Source organism: Mustelus asterias, chromosome 18 (assembly GCF_964213995.1).
Source record: "Mustelus asterias chromosome 18, sMusAst1.hap1.1, whole genome shotgun sequence".
Lineage (NCBI taxonomy): Eukaryota > Metazoa > Chordata > Chondrichthyes > Carcharhiniformes > Triakidae > Mustelus > Mustelus asterias.
In genome coordinates, this window is record NC_135818.1 from 83,273,461 (window position 1) to 83,299,225 (window position 25,765).

Genomic DNA, 25,765 nt, shown 5'->3' on the forward strand with positions numbered 1-25,765 from the left:
GCTAAAGAGATAACATTTTCAAAGCAAAGAGAATCACTGCTTACATTCATGACATTTGCAGTCAATGGGTTCATTATTCTGCTGACATTTAAGTTATTTGCAGAATTCATTCTTTTTCAAACTCACCCCTTCAGCTCAGAAATTGGTTCACCATTTCCCAGTTTATTAATTCAAAATCACAGTGTCCCATAACTATGTTCTTTCTATTCATTCATGAGACATGGGTGTCGCTGGTTGGGTCAGCATTTATTGCCCATCCCTAACTGCCCTTGAACTGAGTGTCTCGCTGGGCCATTTCAGAGGGCAGTTGAGAGTCAACCACATTGCTGTGGCTCTGGAGTCAAATGTAGGCCAGACCGGGTAAGGACGGCAGATTCCCTTCCCTAAAGGATATTAGTGAACCAGATGGGTTTTTCCGATAATTGATAATGGTTTCATAGTCATCAGTAGATTCTTAATTTCAGATCATTTTTATTGAATTCAAATTCTACCAGCTGCCATGGCGAGATTCGAACCCGGGTCCCCAGAACATTAGCTGAGTTTCTGGATTAATAGTCTTAGCGATACCACTAGGCCATCGCCTCCCCAGTAATCTTTTACAAAGCAATTTATGATTCAAGATTACATTAGCTGCTCTAACACCGGCCTTTCCTCATTCTTTCCAAAGTCATTTCTTGTGTAATAGGAATTTCCGTCAACCCACAGGGCAAGTGACCCATGACACTCTCTCTTTAAGGGCAGCTGTTCTTCTTCCGTTCCATTTTTACACACCCAGCTCTCAAGCCATTGGAAACAGCTTTATAAACCCACTGCAGCTGAAAGGGGAACAGAAATGTTTGATTAAAAAAAAGGTATTTATATGGCTAGTCCAGTTCAGTTTCTGGTCAATGGTAACCCCTGCAATGTTGATAGTGGGAGATTCAGCGATGGTAATGCCATTGAGTGTAAAGAGACGATGGTTAGATTCTCTCTTGTTGGAGCTGGTCATTGCCTGATATTTGTGTGCCAAGAATGGTACTTGCCAATTGTCAGCCCAAGCCTGGATACTGTCCAGGTTTTGCTGCATTGGGACAGAGCTGCTTTAGTGTCTGAGGAGTTGTGTAAAGTGCAGTCAAACTTCTTCAGGACTCTTCTGACTAAAGTATTAACTCCCTCTAAGTGTAGGTTTTTAAAAATTCATTAACAGGATGTGGGCATTGTAGGCTAGGCCAGTATTTATTACCCGTTCCTAATTGTTTTTGAAAAGGAGGTGATGGGCTGCCTTCCGGATCTGCTACAGTCCCTGTGATGTAGGGACACCCACAGTGCTGCGAGGGAGTGTGTGTCAGGGTTTTGACCTAGTTAGTGACAGTGAAGAAATGGCAACATATTTCCAAGCCAGGATGGTGAGTGACTTAGAGAGGAAGACCCAGGTAGCGGTGCTCCCACGCGTGAGCTGCCTTTGTCCTTTTAGATGGTACTGGTTATGTTGGAAGATGCTCCCTAAGGAGTTTTGGTGAGTTCCTACAATGCATCTTGAAGATGGTACACATGGCTGCCACTGTTTGTCAGTGATGGAGGGAGTGAATGTTTGTGAACGGGGTACCAATCAAGCAGGCTGCTTTGTCCTGGATGGTGACGAGCTTTGTCAGTATTGTAGAGAGCATTCCATCACACTCCTGGCTTGTGCTTTATAGACGTTGGACAGACTTTTGGAAGTCAGGAGGCGAGTTGCTCACCGTAGGATTCGCAGCCTCTGTCAAAGATCTCATAGCCTCTGACCTGCTCTTGTAGCCACAGTATTTATATGGCTAGTCCAGTTCAGTTTCTGGTCAATGGTAACCCCTGCAATGTTGATAGTGGGCGATTCAGCGATGGTAATGCCACAGAGTGTAAAGAGACGATGGTTAGATTCTCTCTTGTTGGAGCTGGTCATTGCCTGATATTTGTGTGCCAAGAATGGTACTTGCCAATTGTCAGCCCAAGCCTGGATACTGTCCAGGGTTTGCAGCATTGGGACATGGGCTGCTTCAGTATCTGAGGGGTTGTGTATGGTGCTGAGCATTGTGCAGTCAGCAAACATCAGCACTTCTGACATTATGATGGAGGGAAGGTCTGAGTGACAGCAAGGGGGGGGGGGGGGTCACGGCTGGCCCAGGCATGTTCAGGGGGCCCAGCAATCGAGCTGGCCAGCGGTCAGGAGGCCAGCAGACAGGGGCCACTGCGTACTCTCAGCACCGACAGATCAGCACATGCGCAGTGGCCCGCTCAGCGCTATGCTACCGGCCACTCCAGCAGGAATAGGTCCCACCCACTGGTTTCCGGAGTGAATCACGTGAGTGCAGTGCACAGACTCTGGGAGATTCATTTTGAAACTCCTGCTGAAAAAAAACAGCAGGATTTACTCCAGTTTTTACACAAATTCAACATTTTTTGGGGGAGAATCGCTAGTCATAGCTAGGGTGTAAAGAAAGATCAACTTAATGCAAGGTAGGTCCATTCAAAAATCTGATGGCAGCAGAGAAGCTGTTCTTGAGTCGGTTGGTATGTGTCCTGAGACTTTTGTATCTTTTTCCCAATGGAAAAAGGTGGGAGAGAGAATGTCCGGGATGCGTGGGGTCCATGATTATGCTGGCTGCTTTTCCAAGGCAGCGGGAAGTGTAGACAGAGTCAATGGATGGGAGGCTGGTTTGAATGATGAACTGGGCTTTGTTCACGACCCTTTGTAGTTTCTTACGGTCTTGGACAGAGCAGGAGCCATAACAAGCGATGATACAACCAAAAAGAATGCTTTCTATGGTGCATCTGTAAAAGTTGGTGAGAGCTGCAGCAGACATCCCAAATTTCCTTAGTTGCCTGAGAAAGTAGAGGCATTGGTGGGCTTTCTTAACTACAGTGTCAATGTGAAGGGACCAGGACAGGCTGTTGGTGATCTGGACACCTAAAAACTTCAAGCTCTCAATCATTTCTACTTCATCCCCATTGATGTAGACAGGGGCATGTCCTCCACTAAGCTTCCTGAAGTCGATGACTATCTCCTTTGTTTTGTTGACATTGAGGGAGAGATTATTGTCATCACACCAGTTCACCAGATTTTCTATCTCTTTCCTGTACTCAGTCTCATCACTGTTTGAGATCCAACCCACTATGGTGGTGCTATCAGCAAATTTGAAAATCGAGTTGGAGGGGAATTTGTTCACACAGTCATAGATGTATAAGGAGTACAGCAAAAGGCTGAGGACTGCCTTGTGGAGCACTGGTGTTGAGGATGATGGTGGAGATGTTGCCTATCCTTACCGATTGCAGTCTGTGGGTTAGGAAGCCTAGGAACCAGTCAGAGGGAGGAACCGAGCCCCAGGCCACGGAGTTTGGAGATGAGTTTCATAAGAATAATGGTGTTCAAGGCTGAGCTGTAGTCAATTAATAGGAGTCTGACATAGGTGTCTTTGTTATCTAGGTGTTCCAGGGTTGAGTATAGTGCCAGGGAGATGGCGTCCGCCATGGACCTGTTGCGACAGTAGGTGAACTGTAGTGAATCCAGGCAATCCGGGAGGCCGGTTACACCTTCATCTGGAGAAGAAAACCTGAGGATCTGCCTTGGATGCATGGAATTGGATTCACCATCAAGAACAAACTCGTCAACCGACCCTTGGAGTCCGTCAGTATCAATGAGCACCTCATGGCCCCGTCTACAAATTGCCAAGAAACAACAGGCAATGGCCATGAGTGCCTATATTCCAACACTTGATGTCAGTGATGAGGCCAAAGAAAGCTTCTACTCCATGCTGGACACCATACTCTCCAACATTCCTATGTTAAGATCATCCTCCTTGGGGACTTCAACATCAGGATTGGAAAGGAACCATTAGGAAAGAAGGAATTGTGAATTGCAACTCCTATGGGGTTCTGCTGCTCACCAAATGCGCAGAATACCAACTTGTCATCACTAACACACTATTCCGCCAAAAAGACAAGTTCAAAACTTCCTGGAGACATCTACATTCAGAGCATTAGCACATGAACAACTTAGTTATTGCCCGATCCCGAGACCAAAAGGATGCCTTCATCACCAAAGAGATGACCACAGCTGATGGCTGCTGGACAGACCACCAGCTCATCCCCCTCTCTATGTCCATCAAACTCCACCAGATGCAGCGAAGGATGAAGAAACAGCTCAGAAAATAGATCAACGTTGAGCAGCTTCAAGAGCCAAGCACGCTTGTGAACTTCCAACAATGCCTTCACCAAAATCTCCAAAGAATTCATTCTAACAGTGTGGAGGAAAACTGGAAAGAGCTGAAGAGCCATCATCTCAAGCTGTGAAGAAACCAACAACTACAAGACCAGGAAATACCAAGACTGCTTTGATGAGAACGACGATACCATCCAAGACCTCATCGATGAGGAGGAAAGCTCTCCGCGCCTGGCAAAATGACATAACCAGCAATGCAAAGAGGAGAGTTCACCAATCAACAAAATCGGAGGTACAAAGAACTAGGGAATCAAGAACCAAAGATGGACTGAGAAAGCTAAGGAGCTGCAACTCCTCACTGACAAGCATGACACCCGGAGCTTCTTCAGTGCCACCAAGGCAATATATGGACCAACATGCCAGGCCTCAAACCGCTGGAGAGTAAGGTCAGAACCCTCTAGAGAGGCAGAGAAAATGTCAGCCTTCGATGGAGGTAACACTTCAAAAAACTCCTTTCTAGCCCGTGATGCAATCATCGATGAGGACGTGTTTGAGGAAATCCCCCAACTCCCCATCAGAGATGATCTTGGACTCCCACTAAGCCTGAATGAATTTGAAGCTACCATTAAACACATGAAGAATTAAACACAAGAGTGGACAGAATTCAAGCAGAGAGTTTCAAACATGGAGGAGAAGCTGCTATCCGCCATCTCCATCAACTGTTCCTGGATATCTGGGATAGAGAAAAAATTCCTGCTGATCTCAGGGGTGCCATCATCGCCACCATCTTCATAAAAGGAGACGAAGCAGACTGTGGGAACTACCATGGAATTCCTCTACTCTCCATTGCCGGGAAGTTCATCGCCCGATTCCCTGCTAGCTGCCATCTCCCAGTCTCTGAAGTAATCCTTCCGGAAAGCCAGTGTGGCTTCCAACCAAACTATGGAACAACGGACATGATTTTCACTGCTCGACAACTTCAAGAGAAATGCCAGGAGCAATATATCAACCACTCTACATGGCCTCAGTCAATCGGGAAGTGTTATGGCCTCGTCAAAGGCCAGCTGTCCAGATAAACTCATCAACATCCTCCGACATCTCCTCGACAAGATGTTGGTGACAGTGCTCACTGACAGAAATAAGACAGAAACCTTCAAAGTCAAGATTGGAGTCAAGTAGGGACGTGTCACGCCCTCCCCCTTTCCTCCATCTTCATCACCACCATCCTTCAGCTTTTCAAGAACGGGCTTCCCAGTGGAGTGGACATCATCTACAGGATGGACCGAAAACCTTTCAACCTCAACTGGTTAAAACTCAACAAGAAAATGACACTGACATCGCCCATGGAACTTCAGTATGTGGATGACATGACCATCTCCGCTCTCTCAGAAGAGATTCTCCAAGCCATGCCTGACAACTTTGTGGAATCGGTCTCACCCTCAACCACAAGAAGACTCAATTCCTTTATCAACCCGTCCCAGGGCAAGATCCGGTCTCTGCCTCCATCAAGATCAATGAAGGACCCCTCCCGAATGTGGAATATTTCCCCTGCCTAGGGAATCACTTCTCATCTAAAGCTAACATCAACGCGGAGATCCAACATCGTACCCAATCCGCGAGCACTGCTTTCGGACACCCAAGGCCGAGGGTCTTTGACAACCATGTCATTCGTGCTGACACTAAAATCCTCATGTACAAGGTCTCATGAGGATCCTCATGTACAAGGCCTCATGTACAAAACCCTGCCAACTTTTCTATATGGCTCAGAAACCTGGACTATCTACCATCAATGCCGCCTGAGACAAATTCTCTGCACCAGCTGGGAGGACAGGCGTACTAACATCAGCATGCTTGAAGGAGACAAGAGCAGCAGCATCAAGACCATGATCATCCAAAACCAACTCTGCCGGGCTGGCGACGCGCTTAGGATGCAGGAGTCCCGGCTGTCAAAACAAATCCTTTTTGCCTAGCTCAAGGAAGGCTCCTGAACAAGAGACAAATAAAGTGCTTCAAAGACACTCTGAAGGCTTACCTCAAGAAATGCAACACAGACATCAACAGCTGGGATACCCTTGCTCAGAATTCTTCGAAGAGACCTGATGACAAGATGAGGCCCGGTAAAGGAGCCGGAGAAAGGAATACCAGCGATCCAGAGTCCAAGAACCGAACGCACCTCCCAGAAACATCCACCAACTGTGTGATCGAAGAGGCAGCTCTAGGATTGGACTCACCAACCTCGCAAAGACCCACAGAACCCATGCACGGTAACACTGAGTTTCTTAGGTGGACAATCGTACTCATTAGCGAGTGATCACTGAAGGGAAGAATAGTAAGGAGTCACCAACTTCTGGGTCTCCTTGGATCTCTGGCTTCTTGCCAGCCTACACTGCTTTACATCTGCTTCCTGCAGCTTTGTCTTTTTAACTTGGAATCTTCCTCTGTTCCTCATTCTTAACTTCACTGAACAGGATCTGTTTTCAGATTCCTGTTCTTGTTCCTGGACTTGTTGTCTTTCCTTTAGAACCTGTTCCCTCCAGCTCCCTCTTTCAGTAGACTGCTAACAACTTGGTTTTTCCCATGAGATCCAGAATTCACTTGTATTCACTGTTACTTTAAGTTTAGAGCAACATATCTAAGATTCTTAGATTTATTTCCCACAGCAATCAGTTAGAAAGAGATGAAACTGTTCCCTGCAACTCAGAGCATAATCACCAACTGAACTGAAACTGCTTTTGCTGTTTGTGGGTCTCAGGTTGCTAGGCAATTACATAGATTTCCTACTTTAAAACGTAATTAAAATGGATGCTTCTTTGAAAGTGAAACTAAAACTCCAGTCTCCTTAACACACAACTCCAGAAACATAAAGTAAGCTTAAACTTTAAAATTATACCTTATTCCTAACACCCACAAAAACAATACAATTTTCTTAACACTCTATTTCCTAACACACGCTGTCAAAGCTTTTCATCTTGCACACATCAGGACATATTGCAAGTTAGAAAAGGCACCTTTTTGAAAGCTTGAGGGACAGCCATTCCCTAGTTCATTCTCCATCACAGAGTCTTTACTAGAGTCATCCTGCCTGGTTAGAATCTGAACAAAAGCTGGGCAGTTAACTGGTCCCTGCTGCATTCTCCATGGCAACATCTCCACCAATGCCCACTTGCCAACCAATCAAGCATGCAGTATAAATTGTCATCTCCTTGATGTGATTGGTAATCCTGCAATCCTGGCTACAATACAAAATGCTTAATCAGCATTTTTTTTTCAGCGATAATAATTAATTACAATTGTAGTGGGAAGGACTAAGATGTTGGAGGCCACAGAGTCACAACTGCTGCTGTAAAATAAAAGCAAGAGCATACAACACCAAAGCCAAGAGTTTCCATTTAAGCCACGCTCTTGCCAGGTTGCTGTAAGGCAAAGATTGAGGAAGTATACCATGGCGCAAAATCTGGTGGTTGGTTTCTGAGGGCCTATGCTACCAGGGCTCCTGAGAGCAGCACAGTAACAAACATAGTCATCAGCTAAAGAGTTCAAGATGGCAATGGGGGAAAAATATTAAATCAACACTAGTCCAAGAAGAGCTGAATTAGAACAAAATATCAGGAAAAGTAAATCCAGCAAGAGAAACAGGTCATTTAGAAACCATGCAGTGTGTGTTGCTGGTGGTAAGAGGTCAAACAAAAGAGAGCTGAAAGAGATGTCAGTTAGCAAAAGAGAAAATACTGGAAAATCTCAGCAGGTCTGTTAGCATCTGTAAGGAGAGAAAAGAGCTGATGTTTCGAGACCAGACAACCCTTTGTCAAAGCTATCCAGTTTATCCAGAGGTCAGTTAGCGTTGTGACCAGTAATTCAGCAACAGTTATGAAAGGAAGTGCAATGAAGCAAGAACAGAAGCTAGTCTAACGACTTACTGAAAGCAGTGCTTAATTCCCTTCTCATCATTGGAAGATAACTCATCTCGTACCGAAACATTCACCCATAGCTTTGTTGCATCTAGATTATTATTATTGCTACTATTCAAATGCTCCCCCCCCGCCTTCCATAAGCCTGAGTTCATTGAGAACCGCTGTCTATATATCCTAACTCACACCAAGTCCTGTTTATCCATTGCCTCTCTGCTCACTGGCTCACATTGGCTCCAGATCCGATACAGGCTTTATTCTGAAATGATCATCCTTGCTCTCAAGTCCCTTCATGGCCTTATTATCAGTAATCTCCTCTAGCACCACAGCTGGCCGAGATTTCTGCGCTGCTTTAATTGCGGCCTCTTGTGCAGCCCTGATTTTCATTAGTTCACCATTTAGATATTCCCAGATGTGGCACTTTTAAAACCCTACCTCAAAACGAAATGAAGGTTTTCTGCTGGATTTTTTTTTTAAACTTCATAATAGAATAACCCATCATTATGGTTGTAAAGTTATTGTAATTTCATTATACGAGACCATAAATTCCTATTCCAACTAAAGATAAAAAAGCACTTACTAGAATATACTGTACCTGGGGCTTTTTATATTGTACGGTTGCGCTAAAGGTTTATAATGGATTAATATTCTGTTCTGTGCAGCTATAAACATTAAATAAGCTATTGAACAAGTCTCCATTGAATAGCTAATGCTTTGCAATTGCATTGAAAACTGCATAATAGTGAATAACGGCACATTTTAATAAACTACACGCCATTGTAAAAATTTTACCACAACAGCTTTGGGGATTTGGGTCAGTACTTAAAAGGAATTTTGCAATTTTCTTTCGCAGGCATTGTATTTAATGTCACACATATTTGATGTGCATTCTGTATCATCACAAGCGCTCCGAGTTTTTTCCTCTCTCCCCCCCCCCACAAGAAGTCAGTTTTATAAGGTATTCCCACTGTTGCTTAAAAACTGATTAACGGAAAAATATGAGATAATTTCTTTTTCGAGCATTGAACTGCTGGAATAAATCAACAGAAGCCCAAAGGAAACATATCTCTCAGCAACGAAGATAAACTGACCCCTGGTGGTTACTCACCGCGGAAGCACAGGGCAAAACAGAGAATGTATTCAGCAGAATTACAAACTCAATTGTTTTTGCACAATATCTTTAATTTAAAAAAACATAAATGAGGACGCAATTTAATAAAAGCTGACGGGTGAACTAGTCAGGAAATATCCTGCCCACATAGCCTCCATTAGCTATGTCTATTCAAATAAAGCTGTTTTATTTTCCACCGCCTTGCTCAGAGACTGAAACCAATTAACTTGTATTGCTGGTGTTCCTTATCAAGTGTCAGCATGAAGGAAAGCAAGAAAGAGAAAAAGGAGAAATGGGAGGAAGGCGAGTGTTTACATAGCGCCATCCACACCTCAGGCGTCCCAGAATGCTGCACAGCCAATTAAGCATTTTTGAAATGCAGTCACTGTTGTAATACAGCAGCCAATTTTCACTCAGCAAGCTCCCATCAACAGCAACGGAATAAATGACCAGTTTTTTTATTAAGGTGTCAGTCGAGGGATAAATATTGGCCATGATACTGGGGAGAATTCCCTGCCCTTCTTCGAAGTAGCACCCGTGCATCTTTTACATCCTCCCAAGAGGGTAGAAGACGCCTCGGTTTGCCGTCTATTGTAAGATGCACCCCAGGCAGTGCAGCACCACCCTCAGTACTGTTTTTTTAAAACACTGAAAAGTATCATCCCAGAATTTGTGTTCAAGAGTTGGGAGTGGGACTTGAACCCACCAGGATGAGCTTGCAACCCACTGAGCCACGGTGAAATAAAATGTAAAAACAGACAGTGTGTTGTTCCACATTGTGAGAGGCTGAGGTACAAAGAACACCAAATGTCCTAAGTCGCAACACAGATGAATGAATACTCAATTCCCGACCTCAGCCACAGGAGGAGTTAAAGTGTTGTCTGACCCTCCTTCTCCCCTCAATTTTTGTTTACTGTCAATTGGTTCCCCTGGTTTGTCCCAACAGAACTCCACCCCTCCCCCACATGGCCACTGTTCAGTTTTGCTCCCCCTGAGCACTGACCCGTGTTCTCCTACTGACACATTCTGCCATCCTACCTTTACCACTTTTAACACTCTTCAGTCCCTCAAGGCTGAGCCACCTTACACAGCTGGTGCATTTCCAATGAACTCCTAATGGAAAATGCACAGGTGTACGTTGGGCAATATGGAGGTTCAAGCTTGACTACAGTCTGCCTGTGCCGCTAGCTCCTCCCATTAACCACATCATCACATGACCCTGTCAATCAACCTAATCAAAAGACCCCAGGGGAAATCTTCATCTATAAACAAAAATCCATTAGCTCTCTCCTAAGTAAACACTACATGGCTAAAATGAGTAATTATCCTGCTCTCCAGCAACTGAGCTGCATTCCCCCCAAACATATCAGCTGCTTGTAGAAACAAACTGCATTTTAAAACATTCCCCTTAAACCAAAAAGAAAATCTATAGCAACTATCATCATCACCACGTACACACTAACATTTTGTGTCAAATGCACGAGGATACCCAGAACCCTCTGCCCCTCAGAATTCTACAGCTCTTCTCCATTTAAGGAATACTCTGCTTTTTTATTAGAACATAGAACAGTACAGCACAGAACAGGCCCTTCGGCCCACGATGTTGTGCCGAGCTTTATCTGAAACCAAGATCAAGCTATCCCACTCCCTATCATCCTGGTGTGCTCCATGTGCCTATCCAATAACCGCTTCAATGTTTCTAAAGTGTCTGACTCCACTATCACTGCAGGCAGTCCATTCCACACCCCAACCACTCTCTGCGTAAAGAACCTACCTCTGATATCCGTCCTGTATCTCCCACCACGAACCCTATAGTTATGCCCCCTTGTAATAGCTCCATCCACCCGAGGAAATAGTCTTTGAACGTTCACTCTATCTATCCCCTTCATCATTTTATACACCTCTATTAAGTCTCCCCTCAGCCTCCTCCGCTCCAGAGAGAACAGCCCTAGCTCCCTCAACCTTTCCTCATATGACCTACCCTCCAAACCAGGCAGCATCCTGGTAAATCTCCTCTGCACTCCTTCCAGCGCTTCCACATCCTTCCTATAGTGAGGTGACCAGAACTGCACACAATATTCCAAATGTGGTCTCACCAAGGTCCTGTACAGTTGCAGCATAACCCCACGGCTCTTAAACTCCAACCCCGTTAATTCTTTCTGCCAAAGTGAACAACTCCATCCGCCAGTCTGCCCACTCACTCAACCTCTGTCTAGAACCTCGTCACAATATACTTTTCTCACTATATTTGTATAATCTGCAAATCTAGTTACCAAGCCTTTACTCCCCTCAACTCAGCCATTGACGTAAATTGTAAAAGGTTGAGGCCCCAGCACAGACCCCCGCGGGACTCCACTCGTCACATCCTACCAATCAGAAAAAGACCCATTTATGCATACTCTTGTTTTCTGAGAAACTAGCCAATGTTTTATCCATGCTAATATGCTACACCCACACCATGAACTTTTATTTTTTGATGTGGCACCTTGTCAAATGCCCTCTGGTAATCCAAGCGTAGCACATCACCAGGCTCCCCTTTTTCAACAATGCACCTTTCTCCTTCAAAAAACTCCAATGAAATTTGTTAAACATGAATTCCCTTTCACAAAACCATTCTGACACTTCATGATAACCTTGAGTTTCTCCAAGTGCCCAGCTATAATCTCCTTAATGATTGATTCAAACACCTTCCCTCTGACAGACATCAAGCTAATTGGCCTATAATTTCTTGTTTTCTGCCTCCCTCACTTCTTGAATAGAGGCGTTATATTTCCTACTTTCCAGTCCAATGGAACCTTTCCAGAATCAGAACCTGCCAAATGCAGGTTAAAAACTGTGATGTATCCTGTATCGAATTGATATAGATGTTCTTGAGATGTGGGTCATGCCCCATTGCCGAGATGGCAATAAGATTCAGGATGTGAAATAGCTCCTCAGAGGCTGGTGTCCCTTCATCAGGTTCTCTTCATTTATAAGCACTATTCCACTCCTAGAGTGCTTCGGGTACAAAGTCAGAATCTGGAGTGCCAGTGGACCTGGCACTCATATTTATATGGGCAGGCCTCAATCAGGGAGCTCATACTCCAAGCGGCCAACCTCATGGGCCTTGTTGAACTCATTACGGCTTGTAATGTGCTGCTGGTGTCATGAGTAGGGCTGAATGGTTCGAGGAATCTTGTCCCTTCCCAACATTGAGGTTAATTTTAAAAATTGCCACCAACGTATCTACTACCTCATTGGTTACCTTTTTGAAGACCCTAGGGTGAAGTCCATCAGGATCTGGAGACTTGACTGCCTGCATCTCCAACAGTTTGCTCATTACCTTTTCCCTAAGGATTGTCATTTCTCCAAGTTCCTCTCTCCCCTCCACCTTTTGATTTACAGCTATTGTTTGGGTGGCACAGTGGTTAGCACTGCTGCCTCACAGTGCCAGTGACCCGGGTTCAATTCCGGCCTTGGGTGACTGTCTGTGTGGAGTCTGCACGTTCTTCCCATGTCTGCGTAGGTTTCCTCCCACACTCCAACGATGCGTGAGTTAGGTTGAGTAGTCATACTAAGTTGCCCATTAGTGCCAGGGGGCTAAGCAAGGTAAATATGTGGGGTTACGGCGATAGGGCCTGGGTGAGATTGTCGTCGGTGCAGACTCGATGGGCTGCATGGTTTCCCTCTGCACTGTAGGGATTTTATGATCTATGACTACATGACTATGGAATATTTTTTTGTATCCTCTGTAGTAAAGACAGAAGCAAATTATTTGTTCATTTCATCTGTCATTTCCTTATTATCCACAATTAGCTCCCCATTGTCACTCTCTAGAGGAGCAACACTCACTTTTTTCCTTTCTAAACACCTGGGGAAACTCTTGCTATCCGGTAAACTACTATACGTATAGGTCTCTGGAGTAGAAATGAGCCCACAATCTTCTCAATCAAGCTGAGGATGTTAACATTGAGCAAAGACTGACAACAAACCCCTCACCTTTACTACCTTCTCTCCCCTCTTGCAAAGCCTCATCAAAATCTATTGCTTTTGGTCGTTTGCACAACTCATCCTCCTCCATTCCTCACTCTCTGATAATTAACGTGTTGAGGAATGTCCTTGCATTGAAGGTACTATTAAGTGTAAGGCGGTCACCACTCTGATGATGCTTACAGAGCTATGTTACAGATTTGAGGTTTACCATTACATAGAATCCCTACAGTGCAGAAGGAGGCCATTCTGTGTGAACCTTCAGTGTCTGTGTGGAGTTTGCACTGTCTCCCCATGTCTGTGTAGGTTTTGTCCGGGTTCTCCCACAGCCAAAAGATGTGCGGGTTAGGTTGACTGGCCATGTTAAATTGACCTTGGTGTCAGGGGGATTAGCAGAGTAAATGTGCACGGTTACAGGATTGGGCCTGGGTGGGATTGTGGTCAGTACAGACTCGATGGGCCAAATGGCCTCCTCCTGTACTGTAGGGATTCTATGATCCAGCTCATCGGGTCTGCATCAACTCTCTGACAGAGTATCTTACCCAGGCCCTCTCCCTCACCCTATCCCTGTAATTCCACACATATACCATGGCTAATACATCTATCCTGCACAGCTTTGGACTGTGGGAGGAAACCAGAGCACCCAGAGGAAAGCCACACAGACACAGGGAGAACGTGCAAACCCCACACAGTCACCCAAGGCCGGAATTGAACTCTGGTCCCTGGTGCTGTGAAGCTAACCACTGTGCCACCATGCTGCACACGTGACTCTTTAAATGTTTTCTCAAACCAGCTGGTCAGATCTATCTCTATAACGAGTCACATCTTCAAAAGGGACGAATATTTGATGAATCACCCCCTGCGACCCCTCTGCTGATGTCAATCTCTTAATGCACACATTTAATACGTTAAAGAAATTTTTCGAAACCACTTTCAGTTTCTCCTGAACAATTGGGTGTGCCATTTCTTTTGAGTATCAAGAGACCTGTGCACATCAAAAATGATCCTAACCAGTTGCACGGAGTAGTGACAACACCGAGAGCTTGTCATAAGTCATTGCTGTCTCCAGAAAATCTGTACACTTAAACAAATCTAGCTCACACACCAGTGCAGAAATCTGTGCTGGAGCATAAATTCCCCTCGCAGGTCAGAACAGTAAAGAAACAGCTGATTTAACAGCCAGTAATATCAGACTGGTCCAGGAATCCAACCTGCCAGAGAAATTACAAAGCAGCAAAAAAAAAAGCCAAAATAAGAAATGTGAATGCAGGCAAGCGTACAATAACTTGCTTTAAACTTGTCCACCTCTCCAAAATCTGGAAGGTAAACGCATCAGTACGTTTTAACAGATTTGCTTTGTCCCATTACAAGCCAAACTGTGGAAGTTACATTTTTAAGCTAAATATCTGAAACAGTGACTACTAAAGGCGCATTTTTTAAATTAACCTCAATGTTGGGAAGGGACAAGATTCCTCGAGCCATTCAGCCCCACTCATGACACATTACATACCGTAATGAGTTCAGCGAGGCCCATGAGGTTGGCCTCTTGGAGTATGAGCTCCCCGATTGCGGCCTGTCCAATCAGGGAGTCTTAGCAATCTATAAATATGAGTGTGTCAGGCCCACTGGCACTCCGGATTCTGACTTTGTACCCGAAGCACTCCAGGAGTGGAACAGTGCTTATAAATAACGGTGATGTGGAGATGCCGGCGTTGGACTGGGGTGGGCATAGTAGGAAGTCTCACAACACCAGGTTAAAGTCCAACAGGTTTATTTGGAATCACGAGCTTTTGGAGCGTTGCTCCTTCGTCAGATGAGTCACCGAAAGCTCGTGATTCCAAGTAAACCTGTTGGACTTTAACCTGATGTTGTGAGACTTCTTACTATAAATAATGGGAATCTGATGAAGGTTCACCGGCCTGAGGAGTTATTTCACATACTGAATCTTATCACCATCTCGGCAATGGGGCATGACCAACATCCCAAGAACATCTATATCAATTCGATACAGGATATATTCCTGTTTTTAACCTGCATTTGGCCAGCAATCTTATGTTTTCAATAAAGCTGTTTAAAAGTGGGATAAATCCTGTAGTAGCATCTGGAAAACAAAAACATCTAACTTATGTTAAAAATTGAAAATCAAAATTCAGAATTTATGCAGCTGCCAAAATATCTATGATCTGCTCTTCTCAAGGCTATGGCCATGAGATTATCAGAGGCGTTGCTCCCCTGATCGCTGAAACATAATACATTCCATGACGCATCCCGTAGGAGTGAGGAGTTTTCGTGTCCAACAAGGGTATCCCTCAGCTTTGATTGACTATTCATTCATCACGATGTTCTTTGTGGGACCACAATGCACACAAACTGATGGCTGATTTTGTCTACCCAACAGTCACTGTGCCTCAAATGCACCTTAACGGCTTTGGGTATCCTGAGGCTTTGAAAGGCACTGGGTAAAAGGACACCGATTTTATTTAGGAGGTTTTTAATATTTATCAGAAAATTTTGAATTAAAAGTCTAATGGTGGCCATGAAACCATTGTCAATTGTCATAAAAACCCATCGAGTTTGCTCATGTCCTTTAGGGAAGGAAATCTGCCGTCCTTACCTGGTCTGGTCTACATGTGACTCCAGACCCACAGCAATGTGGTTGACTCTTAACCCCCCCTTCTGAAATGGCCCAACAAGCCATTCAATTCAAGGGCAATTAGGGAAGGGCAACAAATGCTGACCTTGCCACATCCAATGAAAGATTAAGAGAAAAAAACAAGCAGTTTGATCTTAATTTTCAATATAGAGCGGAATACAACGGCAGCATTACCCAGGACAAAGGAAAATAGGCATAATGAAAAATAAAAAGCAATCCTTTTCAAAAAGGCTAAACGAATTCAGTTATCATGGAAGTGGCAGCAAGTTGGAACATTCTTCTACAGCTGATAATGTGTCTCGATCCCTCAGTTTAGGGAAAAATCCATCTAATGCTTCTGGAATCCAATTTTGGGCAGGATGTTCAACATGGTGCCATGGTGTGCAGGCTTCGGTTTACACATCACCAAACCTTCCTGTCCATGAAGGCAATGGAAAGGAAAGTTGGGTGTGACAGACATCCCATCAGTTGCCACCAATTTTTACTTCAAAATATCCTCTCCTAATGTCTCCTTTAAGAAAATGTCACCGTAACTCATTCCACGTGTTCCCCTTCGGAGTGAAAAGATTAGACTTTACTTCCTAGTTTCCACGCTGGTGACCCTTGGCATTTGAACCCTTTCCCCGCAGTTTTGCCTGGAGATTCTCAAGTTTACTTGAAACTAAAATAACTGGAACTATCAGTTACTTTTATGGAAGACCCAGCGACCAATGATTCAAGTCTCCAATTACATGTCGGAGAAGATGTCTCACCTCCTTCAGTTGTACTGTCATATGTCCAAGCTGGTCCTGCCGACGTTCTGCCGATTCACGTTCAGTCCGCATTTCTTTTTCAATTTCCTGCAGGCGTCTTTCAACTCTTTCTGAAACCTTTGTACAGAGAGCGCAGAGCACGTTAAGTGAGGGACCAGGAAAATTTCAGTTTGTATGTAATGCTGGCAAAAGGCCAGTTATTACTGTGCCAGAAAATTAAATTCATCAGAAGCGATTCTCATTTGGTACCAACACTTCTCGAACACAATGCCTGCCCCTCAGTTTCCATCAAATGCACAGCCTGGAGATCTTTGCAGTCTGCAACCTGACTGCGAGTGTGGGACAGGCAGGAGACTGGACAGAAGTACAGGATGTTTTCAGATGGGTGAAACGGAGTGGGAGGGGGAATCGCATTTAGTCAGGGTCAAGTCATGGTGGGAGATACAGGAAGGATATCAGAGGTAGGTTCTTTACGCAGAGAGTGGTTGGGGTGTGGAATGGACTGCCTGCAGTGATAGTGGAGTCAGACACTTTAGGAACATTTAAGCGGTTATTGGATAGGCACATGGAGCACACCAGGATGATAGGGAGTGGGATAGCTTGATTTCAGATAAAGCTCAGCCCAACATCGTGGGCCGAAGGGCCTGTTCTGTGCTGTACTGTTCTAATAAAAAGACATCCACTGCAGAAGAGGTCGATATTCGCAATTGTAAAAGAAATGGTAAGAGCAACATGGGTGAAAATTAGTAAGAACACAAGGCGCCAACCTCGACTGCCTGCCATCTCAAAAGTTTATTTATTAGTGTCACAAGTGGGTTTACATTAACACTGCAATGAAGTTACTGTGAAAATCCCTAGTCGCTACACTCCGGCGCCTGTTCAGGTGCATTGAGGGAGAATTTAGCACGGCCAATGCACCTAACCAGCACGTCTTTCGGACTGTTGGAGGAAACCGGAGCACCCGGAGGAAACCCATGCAGACACGGGGAGAATGTGCAGACTCTACACAGACAGTGACCCAAGCCGGGAATCGAATCCGGGTCCCTGGCTCTGTGAGGCAGCAGTGCTAACCACCGTGCCAGGTGGTTCAGAGGAGTTATTGCTTCAGCAAGAAAGACAGCGAGCAACCACAATACAATCAGAAAAGTTTCAACATCCAAAAAGTGGAATAGACAGTCCAAGGATCTAAAGGGAAGGGTGAACGTGCAGTGCCATTCAGGTCACTGTCAGATTACTTACTGCATCAGAAACCAACTACAACACCTTAATAACCAGGAAAAGAGAGACTACTTGGGCTCTGCTAACTTGTATCATAGCACAAGAGTAATGTCAATATTAACACAGGTACAAGATTTATTAGAGTAAACTTAGGAAGATAGGAAATATCCATAGTGAAATTCGTGGAACGTAGAACAGAAAAGAAAATGGCTAAAATGGATCATTAGCATCCAAGCAGAGAGATAAGGAAGGGGGAACAAATTCACATCAACTATTCTAATTCCCTAGGTGATCGCTTTGTCGTCTACTTCTTTTAGAAGATCAACAATGCACGTCTGATACACCCCTTATTCACTGATACATTTTGGAAGCAGTGATTATGGAGATATATATATTCTTTTTATCGCGTACATGCTTAACCACACAAAGTACAACATCAAACTGCTAAATATTCTCACACAGAATTGATCCTGGAAAAATCAGCATAAAATGCCCATATGTTCCAGAAGTGTGAAATAATATAATATCGCAATACTTTCTTTCTCTCACTTGATGGCAGCAGAGAGCTATACAGAATGGTCACAGAGCAGGAGGCCATTCTGTTCGTCATGTCCATGCCAGCTCTACGAAGGCAACTCAGCCAGTCCACTCCACTGCCCTTTCCCCATGATACTACACCATTTTTTCCTCTTCAGAAGAATTATCCAATTATCTTTTGAAAGCCATGATTGAATTTACCTCCAGTGCACACACACAGGCAGTGCATGCCAGGTCCTAACCACTTGCTGTATAAAAAGGTTTTTCCTCACGTCAACTTTGGTTCATTTCTCATTCACCTTAAGTTGGACTCTTCTGATTCTCAATTCTCCTGGAAGACAAACTTTAATTGGGGTGCTCAAAATCTGGACTCTTGATGATATCCCTCATGATTTTGAGCACTTCGATTAAATCTCTAATGCATTCACATCCTCCCTTTGGTAAAGGTAATTAGCCGAGGGCCACAAGGCACCGTGGACGTCTCTTTCCATGAGAGAGACAATTGGTGATATAGTTTGAGAAGCATCACTCCACAAGCACAAGGGGACAGACCGCCATGAACTACCACAGCCAGTAGAGGCATTGAACTCACGCCATTGATGTTATTCTGCATCACACTCTAGATAACTAACCCCCTATTCCTTAAACTTGCCCAGAATTTGACACAACATTACAACTGAAGTTGAACTTTATAAAGGTTCATAACAACTTTCCTGCTTTTGTACACTACATATCTATTGATAACACCCAGGATGCTATACTAACCACTTTCTCAACCTGCCCTGCCACCTTCAGCAACTTGTACACACATACTCCCTGAGGTTCCTCTATTCCTTTAGAATTATACCCTTTATCCTTGTCTTTCCCTGCTAAAATGCATCACTTCACATTTCTCTGCATTAAATTTCACCATCCCACAAGAATAACGTTAATATTAACACAGGTATGGGATTTGGAAGAGTAAACTGGAAATCTATCCAAAAAAACTCAATCTAGTTAAACTCGATTTGCCTTTAATAAATCCCTGCCGGGCGGCACGGTGGCTCAGTGGTTAGCACTGCTGCCTCACAGCGCCAGGGACTCAGGTTCAATTCCAGCCTCAGGTCACTGTCTGTGTGGAGTTTGCATGTCCTCCCTGTGCCTGTGTGGGTTTCCCCCGGGTGCTCCGGTTTCCTCCCACAGTCCAAAGATGTGCGGGTTAGGTTGACTGGCCATGCTAAATTGCCCCTTAATGTCAAGGACCCTAGCAGGGTCAATATGTGGGGGTTACAGGGCTAGGATCTGGGTGGGATTGTCATCGGTGCAGACATGATGGGCCGAATGGCCTCCTTCTGCACTGTAGGGATTCTATGATTTGCTTCTGGGGTCAGTGAGTCCAACTTAATCTCACCCCCACCTCCACAGTGAAGATTTATAGCAAGACAGGTCTACCAAGTCAGGAAATTGCCCAACTCAAGCTAACCACCTCAAAGATCCAGTGCTAAGATTTGCTTTTATGTTAGCTGCCAATCTCTTCTCATGCTCTCTCTTTGCTTCTCATTTTTTTTCCCCAATTCCACTCTGAACATTCTATATTCAGCCTGGTTCTCACACCTGTCATCAACTTTACATTTGTCACATTGACCGTTTTTCAACCTCATCCTACTCTCCATTTCTTTCGTCGCCCAGGGAGATCTAGATTTGATTATCCTTTCACCCACATTGGAAAGTACCTCAACTATCCCCCCTCTTTAAATTAAAGACAGCCCATCGTTCAATCACATCTTTACCTGCCAATCGTTAATCCTAATTTACCTGCACCGGATCTGTTGCCACCGGTTTAAAATTGACCCTGTCCCAATTAATTAATTTTTAATCTCAATTTCTCCGCGGCTAACCAAAACTTTACGATGCTATGGTCACCGCCTCCTAAATCTTCCCCAGCTAACATTTGATACACATTGCCCATCTCATTCCACAGAACCAGATCCAGTAATACCTTCTTCCTTGTTGGACTGAAACATACTGATAAAGAAAATTTTCCTGAAGACACTTCAGAAACTCTTGCTCTTCTTGGGTCTTTACACTATTACTATCTCAGGCTACTTTAGGATAATTAAAAGTCACCCATTATTACGGCTTTGCACCTCTATTTTCCCAGCAAATTTATCCCTCTATATTCTACCCACCAGCCTTTTGAAGACACCCAGTATTGCAATGGTACCTCTATTGTTTCTTAGCTCTAACCAAATAGATCATGTCCATGACTCCTCTAGGACATGCTTTCCTCCGGCATTGTGATGTTCTCCTTAATCTTCACTCAATACTGGAACGGTACTTTTGTTGGAAGACTTAAGAACAAAGCAGCAAAGAAAAGTGCCTTGGATGTCTCTTTACTTCACAAAAAATACCGCTCAAACTTTAATCAGTGCAGATAGATGCTAAAAATGCAAGTCTGGTTTTAGCAGAGGCAATTATGCAGAGAAGCGAGAGCTGTTCTCCTTTGGGATGGGAAGGTTAAGGAGAGACTTTGGTGTTGAAGCTATGAAAGATTTTGATAGCGGCTGAATTATTTCCAAAGGAAGGAGGATCAGTAATCAGAGAACATAGTTTAAGATAACTGGCAAGGAGGGGGTGGGGTAAATTAGATTTTTTAAATGCATTGAGGTATGAAATGGAATACAGTTCCTGAAACAATCTCATTAGTAACTTTCAAAAGGTATGGATATATCCTTCAAAAGAAAAAATTTACGAGGCTACAGAGAAGGAGCGGAGAGTAGACTAATTGGATGTCTCTTTTGAAGAACCCGCACAAGGATCTGAGATAGAGAGAAACTAGTTCCTCCAGTGGTGGAGTCCAGAACAAGGGAGGATAATTTTAAAATGTCGCAAGAACACTCGAGCAAAATGTGGCTCTCCCCACAAAAAGACGAACATTAACTGAAAACTTCAAAGCAAAGAAAGATAATGTTTTGCTAGTTAAGGATAAAGGAAGCAAGGACAGCAAATGGAGTAAAGATTCAGATCAGCCATTAACTAAGTGAATAGTGGGGACAGCTCCAGGGAATTGAATGGCCTCCTCACTTCCGTGGGTTCTTTCGGTACTCCACAGGCAGGGATTTACGAGCCCCTGCAGGGCGGTGGGGAGGGGGGCATAAAATTCTTCAAATGGCATTCCACTGGGCTCCCACTTGTCCCGATCACGCCACAACTTTACAGTGGGAGAGGCAAGGCCTAGGCCAGCCCACTCGCACCCCAATCGAGGCCCTTAACTGGCTAATTAATGCCAATCAAGGGCCCTTTCACGCATGACCACAATTTTCAGGCTGACGGGAGGAGTTCAGGTCCAGGGGGAGGTCCAGAAAAGACCCTGGCTCAGGCTTGGGTGGTGAGGGTGCCTCCATCAACACAAGCGCAAACCAACCTCCCACCATCCATAAGTTCTGCTGCCCCTCCCCCCCGCAATCTACAAGGTCTGCCAATTCCCCCCCCCCCCCATCCACAAAGTCTGTTGTTTCCCCCTCCCAACCCCTCTCCTGCAATGGGTGCTCCCTCTCCCTAGCCTCTCCACCAACCTCCCCTTGGGCCATTACGTGGTTGCAGGGCAGCTGGAAACCCCAGTCATCCAAAAAATCCTGGCCTTGCAAATTCGGGAAAGAGATAAAGAACGACCAACCCTCTGGAATGCGGAATTTGCTACCTTTATTTATTTTTACAACAAGTCGCACGTCCTTAAGTCCTACCGATAGCTTACAGTGGCTTCTGCTTCCCCCAAACTTGTAATGAGCTTGAAGAGGCTTTAAATTCAATCTTGCAAATATCCTTCAAAATTTCAAACACCTTCTCAAATCGGGAATCAATTTATCTCTTGCCTTAATTAGGTGTTCCAACAGCAAGCAATAAACACCTGATTTTAAGAATTAATTAGGCATCATTAAACGAAGAATGACAGACTGAGATGCATCGTGCCGACCTCCTGGAAACAAATCCAAGAATCCCCGGGGGAGGCCCGCCAAACTGCGAGAGAAGAGAGCCTGCCATCACCCAGTCAGAGCACTGGGGCAAGCAATGAATGCCAGCCATTACCAACAACACCAGCAGTCTGAGAATGATAACAGAATAAGTTGAACTGCCTTCATAACTGCAGATTAAATCCTCAAGTTCATATCTGCTTCAATACATTGCAGATTCTCACAGTTCAATATTACGACAGTAATTGCATTTTCATATGGCTGTAAATAAAGAAATGACAGTTGACGGTTTTCTAGGCTGACTTTCTCAGACACTTGGCAAGTGGTTAAGGCGTTCCATCAACAGTTTATATGGGGGACTGATAGAGGTTACATTACTTTATTTATTTTTCCCAGCATGCCAAATTCAGGCATCTAGCATTTCCTCAGTTAGGGAGGTGGAGAATTTCCAAATAGCTCTTTGATGAGGATCTAAAGTTAATTAGAATTATCTGGTATATTTTGACTCTCATTGCTTGAGATTTATCGCAGTACCGATCCAGGTAGTCCTAAAAAAAGCAACTACCAAAAATAACAACGATGGAACAGCAACATTTAACACCTACGCAAAAGGGATGAAAGTAGTTCTTGAAGGAGTTATTCATGTGGCAAACATGTGGCTTTGTTTACATTCCCATCATTCTCTTTAACATGTAATTAAAGGCAGAAAAGCTTCTGTTATTCCACCAAGATACTTTTGTCCTGCAGAGACTGTTGGAATTCCAGTGCCAAGCACTCTTCCGCCCGTGATCAATCTTCATCCTTGAAGATTTATTAAAGTTTATTAGTGTCACCAGTGGGCTTACATTAACATTGCAATGAAGTTACTGTGAAAATCCCCTAGTTGCCACACTCCAGCGCCTGTTTGGGTACACAGAGGGAGAATTTAAACATGGCCAATGCATCTAACCACGTTGCGAAACCTGTCTGTTACTCTACCCGTAGCGAGCTGGCTTATGTTCAATTTCAAAATATTAAGAGAGTAATAATATTGGGGTGAATGAAAGGACATTTACTTACTTTGGTTAAATAAATACATCAAAATCACTTCCACAACACAGCATGATCGCCTGCTTTGCTCCTTTTCAATCTAAGCAAAATTATATTTTAACCAAACGTACTTCTAGAAACTTACCGTTTCTGTTCTGGACATGTCTCGGAGTTTCTCTGATAAAGAGTTCACAGTTTTTCGCGTCTCCACATCAGTCCTGTTTTAGAAAACAGATTTACATTTCATCTACGCTGAAGGCAAACCTGACGAAAAACCCGAAATCCACCCCTCCTTCACACCAAACCATCCGCCCTCAGACTTGACTTCTCACAATGCAAAACTAATGATCATTTCCTGCCTCAGTCTTGCCAGAGGAGACTGATTCCATCGTGGGAGTCACCAGGACTGAACCAAGAGAAAGAAACGACAAGGTTGATCATCAAAAAACATCAGATTTACTCAATGCATTCAACACAGCCTGCTGTGAACAGCTGATTAAGCTGTGCTGAATTTTCCCAGCCTCACAGCGGCCAGGAAATTCAGATTGTTGCATGTCGAGGCGGCCCCCTGATGCTGACCCATCTCCAGGCAACTTTCCCAGGGACACATTGTCACAGGAATCAGCAACGCAACAGCGGCAGGAAGCCAATTCCAACAAATTAAGACCCCACTCCATGAATTAAAGAGTAAACTCCAGGTCATTGTTGTGAGCATCCAGAGAGAGTGCATTAAGAAAATCTGTGTGCTTCAACCTTCTTTGAACATTGTGTTGATTAATTAAGGAAATATTGAAGATAGGGACAAAACGTTGATTAGAATGATGGGCAAGAATCATCCAATCAACTGTCCAAATGCGATGGGAAGGCGGTGCACTGTAAAGATGGACATTTTGCGTGGCCAATGGTGAAAGAAGGCCATAGGATGAAATACATGCACCCTAAGTTGCAGCTCTAATCCACAACAGTTTGGATAAGTCAATAATTGCGTGGAGACTACCAACTCTCGCTTCTCAAGCATGCATGCCAATAAAGGGTACCCAAGGGGGGGGGGGGAAATAAAGACATCTATACCTATTCCTCTTTACTATTTCCTCATCAAATTCATCTCCAAGACGCAACTGGTCGCTCCTTAGATCTCTTAGTGACCGATGTAATGTGTGTACCTGCAGGAAAAGACAGAAGTCTTATTTGGATCGCAGTTAAACACTGCCAAATACAGAATTATTTCTGATGTTAAAATAAGATCGGTTGCTCTTTCATCGCTGCTTTTTTTTAAAAAAACACAATCAGGAACACTCTGTCGAGATGCTGATTTTTGTCTGGTGCTGCACAGAAGCTGGAAGGAAATGGGAATCTCCATTGAATTGAGGAGTGACAGTGGATGCTGCTGATTCCTAAATATGAATAGGAGAGACTAGGCTTAGATTTTGAATAGCTAGGTGTCTGACAAATGTAGAAACTCATTGCTATGCTTTAATCAGTGTGTTTAAATCAAACTACTAAAAAATTCAAAGGTGTGGAGGGTGCTAAGTCTATAATTGCCAATAGCTGTGCACATTCTCCCATCTGGGCACAGCCCAATAACTAAAGTCCAAAAAGCTCCGACAGAATCTGCCACAATTTAAGATTCCATTCTGCACATTCCCTTAAGGGTAAAAGATGGAACTCAACAGCCTTTCTTACGCTATAGCTACCAAAAGGGCAGTCACAGGGCAAAGACCAAGGCACAGGGCAGGAACCAGAAGCCCTGGATAGCTCACACCTGAACAGGTAGACAAAGCGTCGGTTCAACATCTCATCTGAAAGGAGCACTTAAAGTGGAGAACGAATACTGAATTGAGACATCTGTTTAGATATCCATGCGACAAAACCATAACCTTTTGACTGAAGTGCAAATACTACCACCAAGCCAAGCAGTCAAAAGATGCAAGTACAAGAGCAAAATACTGCAGATGGTGTAAATCTAAAATAAAAACAGAAAAACACTGGAAATGCTGAGGATCTTGCAGTATCTGTAGAAAGAGAAACAGGGCCAACGTTTCACATCGCTGATCCAAGTTATAGGATTCTACAGTGGAGAAGGAAGCCATTCGGCCCATCGAATCTGCACCAAGCACAATCCCACCCAGGCCCTATCCTCATAACTCCATGCATTTACTCTAGCTGGTGCCCCTGACGCTAAGGGCAATTTAGCATGGCCAATCCACCTAACCCACACATCTTTGGACTGTGGGACGAAATCCACACAGACACGGGGAGAACATGCAAATTCCACACAGACAGTGACCCAAGCCGGGAATCGAACCCAGGTCCCTGGCGCTGTGAGGCAGCAGTGCTAACCACTGTGCCACCGTGCCGGCCGTTCTGACGGATGGTCATCGACCTGAAGTGTTAACTGTTTCTCTCTCTCACAGATGCTGCCTGACCTGCAGAGCATTTCCACAATTTCCAATTCTTAATGCAAAAC

The 25,765-nt window shown here is 44.3% G+C and overlaps 1 protein-coding gene across 1 annotated transcript in view; it reads right to left on the minus strand.

Moving 5' to 3' along the window:
• Positions 1-25,765, minus strand: part of cep128 (centrosomal protein 128) — a 323,727-nt gene that overhangs the window by 285,183 nt on the left and 12,779 nt on the right. The window contains exons 6-8 of the mRNA XM_078234447.1: positions 24,370-24,461; positions 23,444-23,516; positions 16,565-16,681 (exon numbers count right to left, since the gene is read on the minus strand). Of these exons, the coding sequence (XP_078090573.1) occupies positions 16,565-16,681; positions 23,444-23,516; positions 24,370-24,461 (282 nt within the window). The remainder of the gene's footprint in view (positions 1-16,564; positions 16,682-23,443; positions 23,517-24,369; positions 24,462-25,765) is intronic.